Below are 18,505 nucleotides of genomic sequence, written 5' to 3' on the forward strand. Positions count from 1 at the left end.
CCATGACCATCATGATACTAATTTATGGATATAGTTGTGCCCCCATCACCATCATGATACTAATTTATGGATATAGTTGTGCCCCCATCACCATCATGATACTAATTTATGGATATAGTTGTGCCCCCATGACCATCATGATCCCAAATTATGGATATAGTTGTGCCCCCATGACCATCATGATCCCAAATTATGGATATAGTTGTGCTCCCGATGACCATTATGATATAATTTATGGATATAGTTGTGCCCCCATGACCATCATGATCCTAATTTATGGATATAGTTGTGCCCCCATCACCATCATGATATAATTTATGGATATAGTTGTGCCCCCATGACCATCATGATACTAATTTATGGAAATAGTTGTGACCCCATGACCATCATAATACAAATTTATGGAAATAGTTGTGACCCCATGACCATCATGATACAAATTTATGGAAATAGTTGTGGCCCCATGACCATCATGATCCTAATTTATGGAAATAGTTGTGCCCCATGACCATCATGATACAAATTTATGGAAATAGTTGTGGCCCCATGACCATCATGATCCTAATTTATGGAAATAGTTGTGCCCCATGACCATCATGATCCTAATTTATGGATATAGTTGTGCCCCCATGACCATCATGATACTAATTTATGGAAATAGTTGTGCCCCCCATGACCATCAATTGGTTAAAAATCCAGTTCTATTTAAATTTAGAAAAAAAAAGTGGATGCAGAAGTTCCGGTGGCCGCACACAGCCGGCCGGCATGTATTTAGAGGATTGGCGTGAATCCAGGTTAGATATCTGGTCGAAAGTCAATCTTTAGTTCCCACATCCTATCTTCTGATGTTTGATGCGGTCACATGAAGGGAACTTTTCAGTAACATCTCGGTCACTGACTGTAAAGTGGCAGGAAAGTCTAATCCGACACATATGTGAAAGACTGAAAAATAGTTTGGTGAAAACTCCATATGAACCCAACAGATTGGCTGGAACCGGAAGATCATGTTGACCAGTTAAGGACTCCATGGTCTCTGTAGCATTCCTCCCAAAACGATGGTTCTTCTTTGTAACTCCGTGTAAGATCCCTTTTTTCATAGATAGTCCCACAAGGTAATTTCTGAGGAACTGTCAAGCTACCTAGATCCCCCACCAGTTTGGAGACCAGTAATCCAATGTTAACTTTTTTTGCAGCTTAGAATCTTACTTCAAGAGAGTCAACCAATATGATATAATGACCATCTTTGGAATACCCCTTTAAATAATTACAAAATTGTGTAGCGCAAATCAAAGACATTTCTGGTATAAATGTATGATAGACGTGTGTCACACCTCTCCACTGACATCTAATCAGATGTTCACGGTATATCTTGTGAATATGCTATAAATGTCTGAGATGGGAATATCCCTTTAAGGTGGTCATACACATACACATTGGACAGAATGTAGATGATCAATTTTCCATTGGAAAGTTAGTATGACTTATCCAACCAGCAATACACCAAAATTAATTGTGAGATTTGTGTCATGTACTTTATATATAATTTCCAAATGTAAAGAGTCCCTTTAAGGTCATTATTCTGGTATAAAAAGAAATAAACACCTTTGGGGATGTTTTCTTTTTTTAAATAAAGGGGTTGTCTGGCTTTGCGGTTCTGTATGACTGCAGACTTGTGAATCCTCACAGTGCGCAGTGTGTGTGCTGTCTGGATTCTCCGATGTCAGTGGAAGGGGCTAGCTGGCACATGACTGCAATTATGCGATTTGCGTACATGTGGTCACATGCCGACTAGACGTGTGAAGCTTCACTCAATACAAGTGAATTGAGCAAATCTGGACAAGTCTAGTTGGAATGTGGCATATTTGTGCTCACATGTTTGCCCGCTCCTGGTATCGGCACCTGAGAATCCTGACAGTGTGCATTGTGCACACCGTGAGTATTCACAAGTCTGCAGTCACATAAAGTGACTGCAGACTTGACCCCCAAGACCGGTCTATCCCTTTAAAGAGAAACTAAAACTTAGGTTTCCTAAAACCACCATTGATCGCTCAACCCCATCCCCGGAGAGGTACGCAGCTTCGTAGCTTTAGCCTTCTACTGAATCCATACCCCACTCTGTGTGTGTACTCAGACTTTTCGCTGTGTGCTCCTGTCATCTGAGCTGCGCAACATCTCAGGATTTATTTTCATTGATCATTGGTGGTCACAGGACTAAGACCCCCCACCGATATGTTGGAAATCAAAAGGGCACTCAAGAATAGATAAAAGATACTTAGTTTAATTACTCTTTAAATGAAAGGATCTTTGGCTAAAAAGCATTTTTTCATAAGGGTTTTACTAAAAAATATTGGACTGCTTAGCTTCTACAGCCTCTATGTAAAATGTATCGCAGTACATAGCAGGCTGTAGAATGTGTTAACACTGACATGGAGCTGGAAGGGTTGTGGAATTTGGAACTCTTATCTCTGTTCTCCTGAACTCTTGTATGCTTTCATGAACACATTAAAGTCCAAGCGATTGGAGTTAAGTTACAGACTTCTATGCTATGTATCATGATACATAGAGGCTGTAGAAACCAAACGGTTCAAAATTTACAATGAAACCCAATTGCAAAAATATATAATACAGTATAACTAAAATAATTCTTCCAAAGGAGCTCGTATCCTTTAAAAGCGGAAATGATCAGCCCGCCTAAATCTGGTATTTACTCTTCCTATCAGCGTGCGCACTAATCGAGTTTGAAGCCTACATTACCGTCGTCTATTGTGTAACCTTTAGCTTGTCTTTCCACATAGCAGGGGCATCCATGACAATATAATGATAGGATGTCATTTTCTAAAGTAAACCTAGTCGAGTACCTCCCGTGAAAAACAGTCCTTTTTGCCTTAGAGGATTAACCTTTACATTGAAAAAGCTTTTCACAGCCATTAAACTTGACATTAACGTCTTAAGTATGCAGCCTGGGAGAATTGTGGGTAAATAGTTATCTTAAAATCTAACAGAGAGAGAGAGAGAAAAAAAAAAAGAATCTACAACAAATTGTAAAAAATAAAGGATTAAATTAATGGAAGTGAAACTTTGGAGAAAAATATGGATCAATTCTGGATGGATAAATACGGTAAGAATGGTTAACATGCCCCCGTAGTAATTGTTTGTACAGTGTACAAATAACTATACTACAGCGCCTAATCATGGCTGACATACAGAATGGTGCCAACATAGTGACCCAAAAGTACTTCTACACATTTGGATAAATAATGATGCCATACAGTGCCATCATCGTATTCTGTAGAGTGTCGCAGTAGTAGTACCAAAGCAAATACCACCATGCATACATAAAATAACCTAATCATGGTGTTATATCATGCTAAAATAGTACTGCTATACTATAAAAAATAAGATTTGTCGTAATTGTAAGGGTCAGGCCACCAGTAGCGCCTCGCCAGCAGGGACAACGGATTTACTAAAGACCCCAATATGCAACTAAAACTCAACTTTGGTCGGAATGGCTGCCAATTTAGGTGTATTGTTGGGAAATGTTAACTCTCCTCCAACAAATGATTAGGGAAGAAGGATAGGGCATATGGAATTTCAACATGCCTGATCCTTTTCTTCTCCCAGAAGATAAACTGCCACCATAAGTGTCTAGCAGTGATTTACTCCCCATTTTTCATTGAGGTCACGTGTGTTAGAGCAAGCGAGTGTGTATGTGTATTGGGGAGGTGAGGAGAAATACTATAACTGTCAGAAAAATGCTTTGTACTTTGGACCACTTACAGTCAAGGTTGGCCCTAAGATGGCCATACACCTTAGATAACAGTTACATTATTTATCCTGACCTCCCCCATAACTGTCAGCCAAATGGTCTTGTATTTTAGACCAGTTACAGTCAAGGTTGGCCTTAAGGTGTCCATACACCTTAGATAACAGTTACATTATTTATCCTGACCTCCCCCATAACTGTCAGCCAAATGGTCTTGTATTTTAGACCAGTTACAGTCAAGGTTGGCCTTAAGGTGTCCATACACCTTAGATAACAGTTACATTATTTATCCTGACCTCCCCCATAACTGTGAGCCAAATGCTCTTGTACTTTGGACCAGTTACAGTCATGGTTGGCCTTAAGGTGTCCATACACATTAGATAACAGTTACATTATTTATCCTGACCTCCCCCATAACTGTCAGCCAAATGCTCTTGTATTTCAGACCAGTTACACTCAAGGTTGGCCTTAAGGTGTCCATACACCATAGATAAGTTATATTATTTCTCCTGGCCTCCCCATAACTGTCAGCCATATGATCTTGTATTTTGGACTAGTTACAGTCAAGGTTGGACTTAAAGTGTCCATACACCTTAGATAACAGTTACATTATTTCTAATAACCTACCCCATAATTGTCAGCCAAATGCTCTTGTATTTTGGACTAGTTACAGTCAAGGCTGGCCTTAAGGTGTCCATACACCTTAGATAACAGTTACATTATTTATCCTGACCTCCCTCAAAACTGTCAGTCAAATGCTCCTGTAATTTGGAACAAGTACTTACAAAGTTGGCCTCAAGGTGGCCTTACACCTTAGATAGCTAAGGTGTATGGCCACCCTATGGTCAACCTTGACTATAAATTGCCCAAAATACAAGAAAAATACATAGTATGCTATAGAAATGGCAGCACACAGCAGGCGTGAAAATAATGTTTGAGAAATGGAAACCTCCAGGGTGTAAGCCAAAGAAGCGTGACACTGTTAGAAGCAGTGCAGACCCATTCTTTCTAATCAGTGGGGGATCCGGGCTGACAGATAACTCCTAATGCTATCATCTTCTTTGAGAAAGCTATAAGTGGGTTATGCTTTAAGGAAGATCAGTCTTTTGGCTAAAAATTCAGTTAGCTACAAAAAAAATTAGAATGATACTCATACATGCCAACTTTTATCAATTGAGAGATTTGGTACCTTTATTTGCATAAACACGCCCCCTTTCAAACATGCCACACCCATAAACTTCTTATTTTGCTCCAGAGTCTAGGGCAGCATCGTATTATCTGGGCATAGAATATGTAGGTGGGAGCACTGTTCTACTGAAGGTTTGTGAAACTGACAAGAATACTTGTCAACTCTTCCTGGTGTTTAGGAGATCTCACCATTATGTATATGTGTGTAATGTGTATATGTGTGTAATGTGTATATGTGTGCAATGTGTATATGTGTGCAATGTGTATATGTGTGCAATGTGTATATGTGTGCAATGTGTATATGTGTGTAATGTGTATATGTGTGCAATGTGTATATGTGTGTAATGTGTATATGTGTGCAATGTGTATATGTGTGTAATGTGTATATGTGTGCAATGTGTATATGTGTGTAATGTGTATATGTGTGCAATGTGTATATGTGTGTAATGTGTATATGTGTGCAATGTGTATATGTGTGCAATGTGTATATGTGTAATGTGTATATGTGTGTAATGTGTATACGTGTGCAATGTGTATACATGTGTAATGTGTATATGTGTGTAATGTGTATATGTGTGCAATGTGTATATGTGTGCAATGTGTATGTGTAATGTGTATATGTGTGTAATGTGTATATGCACAATGTACATATGTGTGTAATGTGTATATGTGTGCAATGTGTATATGTGTGCAATGTGTATATGTGTGTAATGTGTATGTGTGTAATGTGTATATGTGTGCAATGTGTATATGTGTGAGTTGTGTATATGTGTGCAATGTGTATATGTGGGTAATGTGTATGTGTGTAATGTGTATATGTGTGTAATGTGTATGTGTGTGTAATGTGTATATGTGTGCAATGTGTATATGTGTGTAATGTGTATATGTGTGTAATGTGTATGTGTGTGTAATGTGTATATGTGTGCAATGTGTATATGTGTGTAATGTGTATATGTGTGTAATGTGTATGTGTGTAATGTGTATATGTGTGCAATGTGTATATGTGTGAGTTGTGTATATGTGTGCAATGTGTATATGTGGGTAATGTGTATGTGTGTAATGTGTATATGTGTGAGTTGTGTATATGTGTGCAATGTGTATGTGTGTAATGTGTATATGTGTGCAATGTGTATGTTTCCAATGTGTATATGTGTAATGTGTATATGTGTGCAATGTGTATATGTGTGCAATGTGTATGTGTAATGTGTATATGTGTGTAATGTGTATATGTGTGTAATGTGTATATGCACAATGTACATATGTGTGTAATGTGTATATGTGTGCAATGTGTATATGTGTAATGTGTATATGTGTGTAATGTGTATACGTGTGCAATGTGTATACATGTGTAATGTGTATATGTGTGTAATGTGTATATGTGTGTAATGTGTATATGTGTAATGTGTATATGTGTGCAATGTGTATGTGTAATGTGTATATGTGTGTAATGTGTATATATGTGTGCAATGTGCATACGTGTGTAATGTGTATATGTGTGTAATGTGTATATGTGTGTAATGTGTATATGTGTGCAATGTGTATATGTGTGTAATGTGTATATGTGTGCAATGTGTATATGTGTGTAATGTGTATATGTGTGCAATGTGTATATGTGTGTAATGTGTATATGTGTGCAATGTGTATATGTGTGTAATGTGTATATGTGTGCAATGTGTATACATGTGTAATGTGTATATGTGTGCAATGTGTATATGTGTGTAATGTGTATATGTGTGCAATGTGTATACATGTGTAATGTGTATATGTGTGCAATGTGTATATGTGTGTAATGTGTATATGTGTGCAATGTGTATATGTGTGCAATGTGTATGTGTAATGTGTATATGTGTGTAATGTGTATATGTGTGCAATGTGTATACATGTGTAATGTGTATACGTGTGTAATGTGTATATGTGTGTTAGGGTACCTTTACACAGTGCAATTTTGATCGCTACGACGGCACGATTCGTGACGTTCCAGCGATGCATTTACGATATCGTAGTGTCTGACATGCTACTGCGATCCGGATCCCCGCTGAGAATCGTACGTCGTAGCAGATCGTTTGAAACTTTCTTTCGTCGTCTAGTGTCCCGCTGTGGCGGCATGATTGCATCGTGTGACACAGGTTGTATACGATGTGCGCACAGTAACCAACGGCTTCTACATCGCAAATACGTCATGAAATTATCGCTCCAGCGCAGTGTATTGCAACGTGTGACCGCAGTATACGACGCTGGAGCGATAATCATACGACGCTGCAACGTCACGAATCGTGCCGTCGTAGCGATCAAAATTGCACTGTGTAAAGGTACCTTAATGTGTATATGTGTGCAATGTGTATATGTGTGCAATGTGTATGTGTAATGTGTATATGTGTGTAATGTGTATATGTGTGTAATGTGTATATATGTGTGCAATGTGCATACGTGTGTAATGTGTATACGTGTGAAATGTGTATATGTGTGTAATGTGTATATGTGTGCAATGTGTATATGTGTGCAATGTGTATGTGTAATGTGTATATGTGTGTAATGTGTATATGTGTGTAATGTGTATATATGTGTGCAATGTGCATACTTGTGTAATGTGTATACATGTGTAATGTGTATATGTGTGTAATGTGTATATGTGTGCAATGTGTATACATGTGTAATGTGTATACATGTGTAATGTGTATATGTGTGCAATGTGTATATGTGTGCAATGTGTATGTGTAATGTGTATATGTGTGTAATGTGTATATGTGTGCAATGTGTATATGTGTGTAATGTATATGTGTGTAATGTGTATATGTGTGAGTTGTGTATATGTGTGCAATGTGTATATGTGTGTAATGTGTATATGTGTGCAATGTGTATATGTGTGCAATGTGTATATGTGTGTAATGTGTATATGTGGGTAATGTGTATGTGTGTAATGTGTATATGTGTGAGTTGTGTATATGTGTGCAATGTGTATGTGTGTAATGTGTATATGTGTGCAATGTGTATGTTTCCAATGTGTATATGTGCAATGTGTATATGTGTGCAATGTGTATATGTGTGCAATGTGTATGTGTGTAATGTGTTATGTGTGTAATGTGTATATGTGTGCAATGTGTATGTGTGTAATGTGTATATGTGTGCAATGTGTATATGTGTGAGTTGTGTATATGTGTGCAATGTGTATATGTGTGTAATGTGTATATGTGTGCAATGTGTATATGTGTGTAATGTGTATATGTGTGCAATGTGTATGTGTGTGTAATGTGTATATGTGTGTAATGTGTATGTGTGTAATGTGTATATGTGTGCAATGTGTTATGTTTGTAATGTGTATACGTTGTGTAATGTACATATGTGTGACTTGTGTATATATGTGTAATGTGTATGTGTGCAATGTGTATTTGGGTAATGTGTATATGTGTGTATAATATATGTGTGCAATGTGTATGTGTGTAATATACATATGTGTGTAATGTGTATACGTGTGTAATGTGCATATGTGTATATGTGTGCAGTGTGTATATATATATGTTTTTATATGCATATGTTATATTTATGTCCGACTACCAGTAATAAAGAATAGATATTAAGAACATGGAGCCTTTCGACCTGTTTTTAGAAAGAAAGCGGCACCATGACCGGAAATTTCTGTTTCAAAATAATCTGATGGTGTAAGAGTTGTTATACGTTCTCTTTTTTCAGAGAGAGGAACATCATCTCCAGCGCTCCGTGAGAACCAACTTGCTTTGTTTCTAGCAATTTTCTTGACACGTCTCCTTTTTTCATCTATTTTACGCCAGCATTATCCAAATGGGAAATACATGAAATCTAGCAGACGGCGTTGCCTGAATTAATTCTTGCAGTGAGAAAAAGGAAATGATATTTTATTGTAATTATGATCCAGACAATTAAATGGCTCACACAAGAGAACGGAGTAAGATGTGACTCGATGAGACAGTAACCTACATACGTCCCGCATCGGCTTGCTTTTCTTGGAAAGTCTAAGACAGTACGATGCTATTTCGGATGTGAGGTCACCTCTCTCTCGTCTCACTTTCTCCTCGAAATCTCTTATGATGGATGCGATACAACATGACTTCATCCTGCATTAACTTCCAATGTTTTATTCAGCAAATCCAGACGTCGCAATTTAGACATTTTGATGAGTTGGGACTCGCGAAAATAGTTTATGGCCTCGGAGTTTTCCAAGTGTCTGGGCAGCTCATCAAAAACATCTCCGAACTTAAAAAGTACAATACAAAAAGTTCTCATTGTTTTCTGAAGGAGAAGCAAAGACCTTCTAGATAAGAGACTAACACGATGATGCAAGGATAGCTTCATTTTTTATTTCCTAAAAAAGCAAGTTACCCCCCATCTACAGAGAGTGTGAGATCAAGGCCTTGGAACTCCGAGAACATGGATCTTCAGCCTCATCATGAATTAAGTGGAGGTGTACATGCTTAGCACACCGCTTTTTCGGATGTTCCATTGACAACGAATAGAGTAGAGGACAAGCATGCTCATCTCCGGTCCATTCAAGGCAGGAACGAAGAACCTCGTTCATGGGATCAGAGAATATCCCAGTGGTTGGACCCTTATGACCAGCAAGTTATAGGCATAATCCTTACATCGGTAGGGCCGTAAAATAAAAGGTATTTGCCCACATAGGCAACAAGGTCCAAGCAGAGGAGTAACTTGGCACTTAGGCCATGGAGCCTAGGGTGGCCCAGAAGGCTCCTTTTGGCCCACATGAAAAGACCATTACTATTAAAAATCTGTGATACCTGGGGGCCTTGTAGGAGATTTTGCACTAGGGCCCACGAGCTTCAAGTTAGACCACTGGTGACCACGAAGTGTCTGCTGAACTAGGCTGATGCAAACTTTTGCACAACTCTTTGATGAAATGGCTGCACAAGTGTTGTCTCAACTTTAGCATGTGACTGCCGCAACCAATGACTTGACGTAGTGGTCATGCCGCACCGCTAAGCTCATTGACTCATTGACATTGTGATATCAAAGCTGAGGCCATGTCAACAAACACCATCTAGGAGCAGCAAAGAGGGGGCGCTGGAGCAGCATGAGGTAAGCAACTACGATTTTGGACTTACCTTTTGAAGACATTACTAAGAGAAATAAGATGAGACCATTGAGAAAGCGGTGAGCCCAGCTAGTCATCCTTTTGCTCTCATCTGTCCACTAGAGAATCACCTGGAACGAAAGAAGAGATATAAAATCAGTCAATATGGAGGAAGCTCCACGTGTTGGCCATCAATAGCGTTGACTGCATTCCACCATGGAACTCAAAGACTGGATGACTTTTTGGGTAGACCTTGGGTCAAATGGTAACATTTGGTGATGGACAGTCAATGTACAAGCTAAGACAAGGATCTGCTTACTATAGAGGCAGAAAACTTTGGCATCTCAGAGAGAAAGACCACAGCCTTGGTGGTCCAAACTCAAACCCATGCAGGACTCCCATGTTTGCAAATAAGGGTCTAATGCTCATGAAAAGTGGAGCAAACATTTGAACATGCACCATAGCCCTGATATTTCTGTATCCCCTATAGCTGTGACCCTGTATTCGACCAGTACCAAATATTGGCTGTCGATAAGAATTCCGATAACTGGAGAAGTTCACATTATACCCCCAGATATGGTGCTGGGCAACGAGCCCGAGACTTGTCTTTCATTTCCAAAATCTGTGAGTTATACAACAGAATGAGTCACTGTTTAGTAACACTGGTTATATCCAGAAAATTCCCTTTGATTGCAGATTGCAAAACAATCTGAAGGCACCGTCGGGCTGTGTTTATTACCAAGAGAGGTTAGTGTCTACAGATTTAGATGCAAAAAAACCCAGACGATGACCGCGTCTACCATCAGACCACCTAGATTTCAGATTGAAAAGATATGCAGTACTGGAAGTGTCTTGGAGAACTTATCAGACTTGGTATTTTTCGAAGTTTTTTGTTCAATTTTTCTCAGTTGGGAAATAAATTGATTAGTTTTTGTCTGAATGCTATCCGAGTTGTGTGGGTAATCTAACGTGACTTTGTCTATCCAAAGTGAGGGCAACAAAAAGTAGAGGAGGACATATTGGTCTATGGGACATCTTGTTTTCTAAGAGTTGACTATTTTAATCTAAAGAGCTGTTTTATTGCTGCCAGAAACTTATACAGAAAGCTGTGAGTCCTGCTTGAACAGCCAACTCATGGAGAAAACCTGTGAGTCCTTATTCCCGTGGCCACTTATAGAAAAAAACATGATTATCCTGCCTTCTCTGTCCAGTCGAGAAAGCTTGTAAATCCTGATTTCCTTACTTAGTCATAATAAAGGCATGAGAGTCCTTATTTTCCATTTACTCATAGAGAAACCCAGCTTCCTTCCACCCATACATAGAGAAAGCATGTGAGTCCTATTTCCTTCCCTCTAATCATAAAAAACCCTGTGAGTCCTACTTCCTTCCACTCAATTATAGAGACAGTCTGTGAGTCCTACTAAAGTCCACCCGATCATAAAGAAAGCTTGTGAGTCCTACTCTACTTCCTTCCACCCAATAATAGAGAGAGCCTGTGAGTCCTATTTCCTTCCAGCCATTAATAAAGAAAGCCTGTGAGTCCTACTTCCTTCCGCTAATCATAGAGGGAGCCCATGAGTCCTATATCCTTACAAATAATCATAGAGAAAGACTACTAGTCCTGCTTTCTTTCACCCAAACATAGAAAAAGACTGTGACTCATACGTCTTTCCACCTAATCAGAAAAAAGCCCACGAGTCCTATTTCATTCCACTCAATAATAGAAAAAGTCTGTGAGTCCTACTTCAGTCCACCCAATCATAAAGAAAACCTGTGAGTCATACTTCCTTCCACCTGTGATAAAGAAAGAATATGAGTTTGATTTTCTTCCACCCATCATAGAGAAAGCCTGTGAGTCCTACTTCCTTTCAACTATTCGTAAAGAAAGACTGTGAGTCCTATTCCCTTCCACCCCTCATAGAGGAAACCGGTGAGTCCTACTTTCTTCCACCCCTCATAGAGAAAACCTGTGAGTTCTACTTCCTTCCACCATTCATAAAGGAAGCATAAGAGTCCTACTTCCTTTTAAACATTCAAAAAGAAAGCATGCAAGTCCTACTTTCTTCCACCCCTCATAAAGAAAGCATATGAGTTTGACTTTCTTCCATCCATCATAGAGAAAGCCTGTGAGTCTTACTTTTTTCCACCTCTCATAAAGAAAGCCTATAAGTCCAACTTCCTTCCACCTCTCATTAAGAAAGCCTGTGAGTGCTAATTTCTTCCAAACACTCGTGAAAAATCCTGTTGGTCTACTTCCTTACATCCTTTCAGAGAAAAAGCCCGTGAGTCCTATTTCCTTTCACGTATTCACAAAGAAAGCATGTGAGTCCTATTCCCTTCCACCCCTAATAGAGAAAACCTGTGAGTCTTACTTCCTTCCACCCATCATAGAGAAAACCTTTGAGTCCTACTTTTTTCCATCATTCATAAAGGAAGCATGTGAGTCCTACTTTCTTTCAAACATTCAAAAAGAAAGCCTGTGAGTCCTACTTTCTTCCAAACACTCATGAAAAAAGCCTGTTGGTCCTACTTTCTTACACCCTTTCATAGAAAAAGCCTGTTTGACCTACTGCTTTGGGATAACTCTGGGATAACCATCTATATCAAGTGTCACCTCTCCATGCATTCAGCTAATGGCAACCTTACCAGGGAGAAGATGGGCCAGGGGCCCCTGCTTTTGACAATTGTGTGGGTCTGGAGTGGGCATGCAAAAAATGTTTTTATTAATTTGGGTATAATAAAGTGAAAAAGGAAAAAAAGTGCATTATGTTCCTGTGGTTTTACTTCTTGAGTCTTTTCGATGGGATGGGAGATCCCGATGCCATCACTTAGTCTCAGTATGAAAAATAGGAATACTTTTTAAGAGAACTTAAAATAAATCTACCAAAAGTTGGAGACATTGATTTATATTCCCCTCCCTCCATCTTGCCCAATCTTGATATTTTAGCTTAAATTTGTTATTTCACGCCTGAGAGTTTTTTCTTTGTAGGACGTTTATCTGGGTCACGGTGTGTAGTCACAGAACAAATTATCTCCCACAACCAACATTTGTTCTTTTTTTTAATAGTAAATCTGACTTTCCGAATAAACCACAGTGATGTCTTCAAAACCCGGAATAAATATGTAAATATTAAGGTGGGTGTTAGGTGTGAACCAGGGTAACGTCTGCTGCTCCACGAGGTGCGAGCTTTGCCAAATCCTGCAGTCAACATCACTGAAGTCACCGAAATTTCACAATTTAAAGGGATATTTCCTATCAGGTCACTGCATGTTACTTATTGTGAAGTTATACAGTTTTGCCTATATACTTTCAATTTGTCATGGTTTTCAAGATCTCTGCTTACAATTATATAATGCAATGTTTTCTGTGCTTCTTCCAGTGGATAATTTTATGTGATATATAACCAGTATCATGTAACCATGACTTAGAATGGGACTCAGAAGTTAAGAAAAATCTTCCATTGTTTTGGTCTTCTTAATGCACAAGCACATAATGATGTCACAGTACAGGGATAAAGCTCAGTGATGTCACAGTACAGAGATAATGCTCACAGTGATGTCACGGTACAGGGATAATGCACACAGTGATGTCACAGTACAGGGATAATGCACACAGTGATGTCACAGTATAGTCACTAATACTAGATAGCAGAAGACAGATAGGAAACTGTGCGGTCAGTAGAAAACCCTATACAAAATATCCACGCTGAGAATTCAAGAACCCCCACACCAACTAACGGTGTGAGGGGAGAAACTCAGCCCCCTAGAGCTACCAGCAAGCGAGGAAATCACATATTAGCAAGCTGGACAAGGACAGATAATAAACCAAGAAACATATTGAACACTGATGATCAAAAAATGAACAAACAGAAACTTAGCTTCTCTTGAAGAGACTGATAACGAAGGTAGTCAGGAGAGATCAAAATAGCACTGAATACATTGACAGCAGGCAACAACTGAAAGTCCAGGTGAGCTAAATAGGAAACCAACCAGCAGATAACGAGACAGCTGATCCCAGCCACAGACCTGCAGAATGACAAAAAGAGCCACCAGAGGGAGCCCAAAGATAGCACTCACACAGTACCACTTGTGACCACAAGAGGGAGCCCAAAAACAGAGTTCACAACAGTACCCCCCCCTTGAGGAGGGGTCACCGAACCCTCATCAAAACCCCCAGGGCAATCAGGATGAGCAACATGGAAGGCATGAACCAAATCGGCCGCATGAACATCAGAGGCGACAACCCAGGAATTATCCTCCTGACCATAGCCCTTCCACTTAACCAAATACTGAAGCCTCCGTCTAGAAATACGAGAATCCAAGATCTTCTCCACCACGTACTCCAATTCGCCCTCAACCAGCACCGGAGCAGGGGGCTCAACAGAAGGAACCACAGGCACCACATACTTCCGCAACAAAGTCCTATGGAACACATTATGAATGGCAAACGACGCTGGGAGGTCCAAACGAAATGACACAGGGTTAAGGATTTCCAAAATCTTATAAGGACTGATGAAGCGAGGCTTGAACTTAGGAGAGGAGACCTTCATAGGAACATACCGAGAAGACAGCCATACCAAATCCCCAACACGAAGTCCGGGACCCACACCGCGACGGCGGTTGGCAAAGCGCTGAGCCTTCTCCTGTGACAACTTCAAATTGTCCACCACATGGTTCCAAATCTGCTGCAACCTATCCACCACAGAATCCACCCCAGGACAGTCAGACGGCTCCACCTGACCCGAGGAAAAACGAGGATGAAAGCCAGAATTACAAAAAAAAGGCGAAACCAAAGTAGCAGAACTAGCCCGATTATTAAGGGCAAACTCGGCCAATGGTAAAAAAGTCACCCAGTCATCCTGATCAGCAGAAACAAAACATCTCAAATAAGTTTCCAAGGTCTGATTAGTTCGCTCGGTTTGGCCATTCGTCTGAGGATGGAAGGCAGACGAAAAAGACAAATCAATGCCCATCTTAGCACAAAAGATCCGCCAAAATCTGGACACAAACTGGGATCCTCTGTCAGACACAATATTTTCAGGGATGCCGTGCAAGCAAACCACATTCTGAAAAAATAGAGGAACCAAATCAGAGGAAGGCAACTTAGGCAAGGGCACCAAATGGACCATTTTAGAAAAACGATCACACACCACCCAGATGACAGACATTCTCTGAGAAACTGGAAGATCCGAAATAAAATCCATGGAAATGTGCGTCCAAGGCCTCTTCGGGACAGGCAAAGGCAAAAGCAAACCGCTGGCATGAGAACAGCAAGGCTTAGCCCGAGCACAAATCCCACAGGACTGCACAAAGGAACGCACATCCCGCGACAAGGAAGGCCACCAGAAGGATCTAGCCACCAAATCTCTGGTACCAAAAATCCAAGGATGACCTGCCAACACCGAAAAATGAACCTCGGAAATAACTCTGCTGGTCCATCTATCTGGGACAAACAGTCTCTCTGGTGGGCAACGGTCAGGTCTATCCGCCTGAAATTCCTGCAGCACTCGTCGCAAATCTGGGGAAATGGCAGACAAAATCACTCCCTCTCTGAGGATACCAGCCGGCTCTGAAACTCCCGGAGAGTCAGGCACAAAACTCCTAGAAAGAGAATCAGCCTTCACGTTCTTCGAACCAGGCAGGTACGAGACCACGAAATCGAAACGGGAGAAAAACAACGACCAACGAGCCTGTCTAGGATTCAGCCGCTTGGCAGACTCGAGATAAATCAGATTTTTGTGATCAGTCAAGACCACCACACGATGCTTAGCTCCCTCGAGCCAATGTCGCCACTCCTCAAATGCCCACTTCATAGCCAACAACTCCCGATTACCAACATCATAATTCCGCTCGGCAGGCGAAAACTTTCTTGAAAAGAAAGCACAAGGCTTCATCACAGAGCCATCAGAGCTTCTCTGCGACAAAACAGCCCCTGCTCCAATCTCAGAAGCATCAACCTCAACCTGAAAAGGAAGAGAGATATCAGGCTGACATAAAACTGGAGCCGAAGAAAACCGGCGCTTCAGCTCCTGAAAGGCTTCCACGGCCGCAGGAGACCAATTAGTCACATAATTAACAAATAATAACGGTGAGGTAAGGGGAAAATACAAACGTAGAAATGAAACAGATTCAGCAAATGAGGCCCGCTAATACTAGATAGCAGAAGACAGATAGGAAACTGTGCGGTCAGTAGAAAACCCTATACAAAATATCCACGCTGAGAATTCAAGAACCCCCCACACCAACTAACGGTGTGAGGGGAGAAACTCAGCCCCCTAGAGCTACCAGCAAGCGAGGAAATCACATATTAGCAAGCTGGACAAGGACAGATAATAAACCAAGAAACATATTGAACACTGATGATCAAAAAATGAACAAACAGAAACTTAGCTTCTCTTGAAGAGACTGATAACGAAGGTAGTCAGGAGAGATCAAAATAGCACTGAATACATTGACAGCAGGCAACAACTGAAAGTCCAGGTGAGCTAAATAGGAAACCAACCAGCAGATAACGAGACAGCTGATCCCAGCCACAGACCTGCAGAATGACAAAAAGAGCCACCAGAGGGAGCCCAAAGATAGCACTCACACAGTACCACTTGTGACCACAAGAGGGAGCCCAAAAACAGAGTTCACAACACCCATGGGCCCTTTATAAGCGAGGCCCAGGCATGGGTGGTCCTTCTTTCTTCAGCACTGAATAACGAGAACCAGCACCAGTTCCCCCATAGAGTAAATGTGTTCTGAACGAGGAGGTGGGCTGTCAGCCATGGAAGGAGACACAAGCACCAGGCCCTCCCGACCTGGTGAGAAACCACCATAATATGGGGGGCTCAGAATTAGGCAATAGCTTTTATCACATTTCCCTAAAATGCTGTTTTTTTCTGGCTTCAGCTCCTGTATTACTTTAAAAAGGATTAAAAAATATTCTGAATAAGTCTCAAAAATCTCAAAACTTCCAAACTGATTTCTTAAGGATTTAGCAGCCACGACCGGGGGTCTCACTGAGGAATGTGTTTATTCATCGAGGCGTCCAAAACTGCTGTTTTGAGTAGTTTATCCGATACATAAAAATGGCATTTTCTGTCCAAATATCAACAATATCACGAAGGAACGGACCTGGGAGAACGAAGCGTGCTGGTCCAAGCTGAATAGAGTTTAGATTAATTTTTAATGAAATTTCTTGGCTTATTTATCCGACTTTGACCTTATAGCAGACGCCTGGCGCCAAATCCTGAGAGATACGACACTGTAGGTCGTTTACCCAGTCGGGGCATTAATGTCACAGAAAGCAGTGAAAAACGATGAGTCAACAAGAGGAAATCACTTCTTCCTTGGAGAGTTTTTAGAGGAGCTTTTTTCTTTTCCCAAGGTACGGTAGTTTTTTTAAAGGAATTTTGATGAATTTCAGAACAGTTTTTTTCCCTGATGTGATCTCTGCCGTCTTTTGATTGGACAGTGCCTAATTTAGAGAAGTTTCCCTCAGGATCTGCTTCAAAGAAGTGATAGGCACTTCCTTTTTTCCCACCATGCGTTCTTCAAAATGCATGGTGGAAAAAAAAAGCTAAAAAAACTTCTCATATGGTCAGCAAAGTGGATTTCCGATGGAATAAGGATAGATGTGGAGTTTTTCCTGGAGAAACCATTTCAGCAGGGGCATAACTGATGTCTTATGGGACCTCATGACAAATTCAGACTTGGGCTCTCACTTGCATGTTAGTCTGATGTATGGAATCTTATAGCCTTCTAGATCCTCTAAAAACATATGTGTCTTCCCACATGTGATAATGTCCCCCATCCTTGCTCCATTCTGAAATAATGTCCTCCATCCTGGGCCCCTTTCTGTAATAGTGTTCTCATCCTGGACTCATTCTCTAATAATATCCCCATCTTGACTCTTCCTGAAATAATGTTCCCATTCTGGCCCCTTCCTGTATTAATGTTCCCATCCTGGCCCCTTCTTGTAATAATGTTCTAGTTGGGCCCTTCCTGTTATAATGTTCCCATCCTAGGCCCTTCCAGTAATAATGTTCCTATCCTGGTCCCTACCTGTAATAATGTCCCCCGACTGGACACCTTCCTGAAAAAATGTCCCCCATCCTGGGCCACTTCCAGATATAATGTCCCCATCCTGTCCCCTTCCTGGTATAATGTCCCCATCCTGGCCCTTTCCAGGTATAATGTCCCCCATCCTGGGCCCCTTTCTGTAATAATGTTTGCTTCCTGGCTCCATCCTATAATAATGTTCCACATCCTGGTCCCTTTATTTGATAATGCTCCCATCTTAGGCTTTTCCTGTACTAATGTACACCAACTGGGCTCCTTCCTGAAGAAATGTCCCTCATCCTGGGCCCTTCCAGTAATAATGTCCCCATCCTGGCCCCTCCAGTAATAATGTCCCCATCCTGGCCTCTTCCTGGTATAATGTCCCCATCATGACCCCTTCCTGGTATAATATCCCTATCCTGATCCTTCCAGGTATAATGTCCTCC

At 40.7% G+C, this 18,505-nt stretch overlaps 1 protein-coding gene across 3 annotated transcripts in view; it reads right to left on the minus strand.

The window, feature by feature from the left end:
• The window catches only part of SHISAL1 (shisa like 1), a 122,926-nt gene that overhangs the window by 48,036 nt on the left and 56,385 nt on the right, over positions 1 to 18,505 (minus strand). For all 3 annotated transcript variants that reach the window (XM_077266609.1, XM_077266607.1, XM_077266608.1), the window contains exon 2: positions 10,045 to 10,144. In XM_077266609.1, the coding sequence (XP_077122724.1) occupies positions 10,045 to 10,111 (67 nt within the window). In that variant the 5' untranslated portion in view covers positions 10,112 to 10,144. The remainder of the gene's footprint in view (positions 1 to 10,044; positions 10,145 to 18,505) is intronic.

The sequence above is a fragment of the Ranitomeya variabilis genome, chromosome 5, assembly GCF_051348905.1.
Source record: "Ranitomeya variabilis isolate aRanVar5 chromosome 5, aRanVar5.hap1, whole genome shotgun sequence".
Taxonomy (NCBI): domain Eukaryota; kingdom Metazoa; phylum Chordata; class Amphibia; order Anura; family Dendrobatidae; genus Ranitomeya; species Ranitomeya variabilis.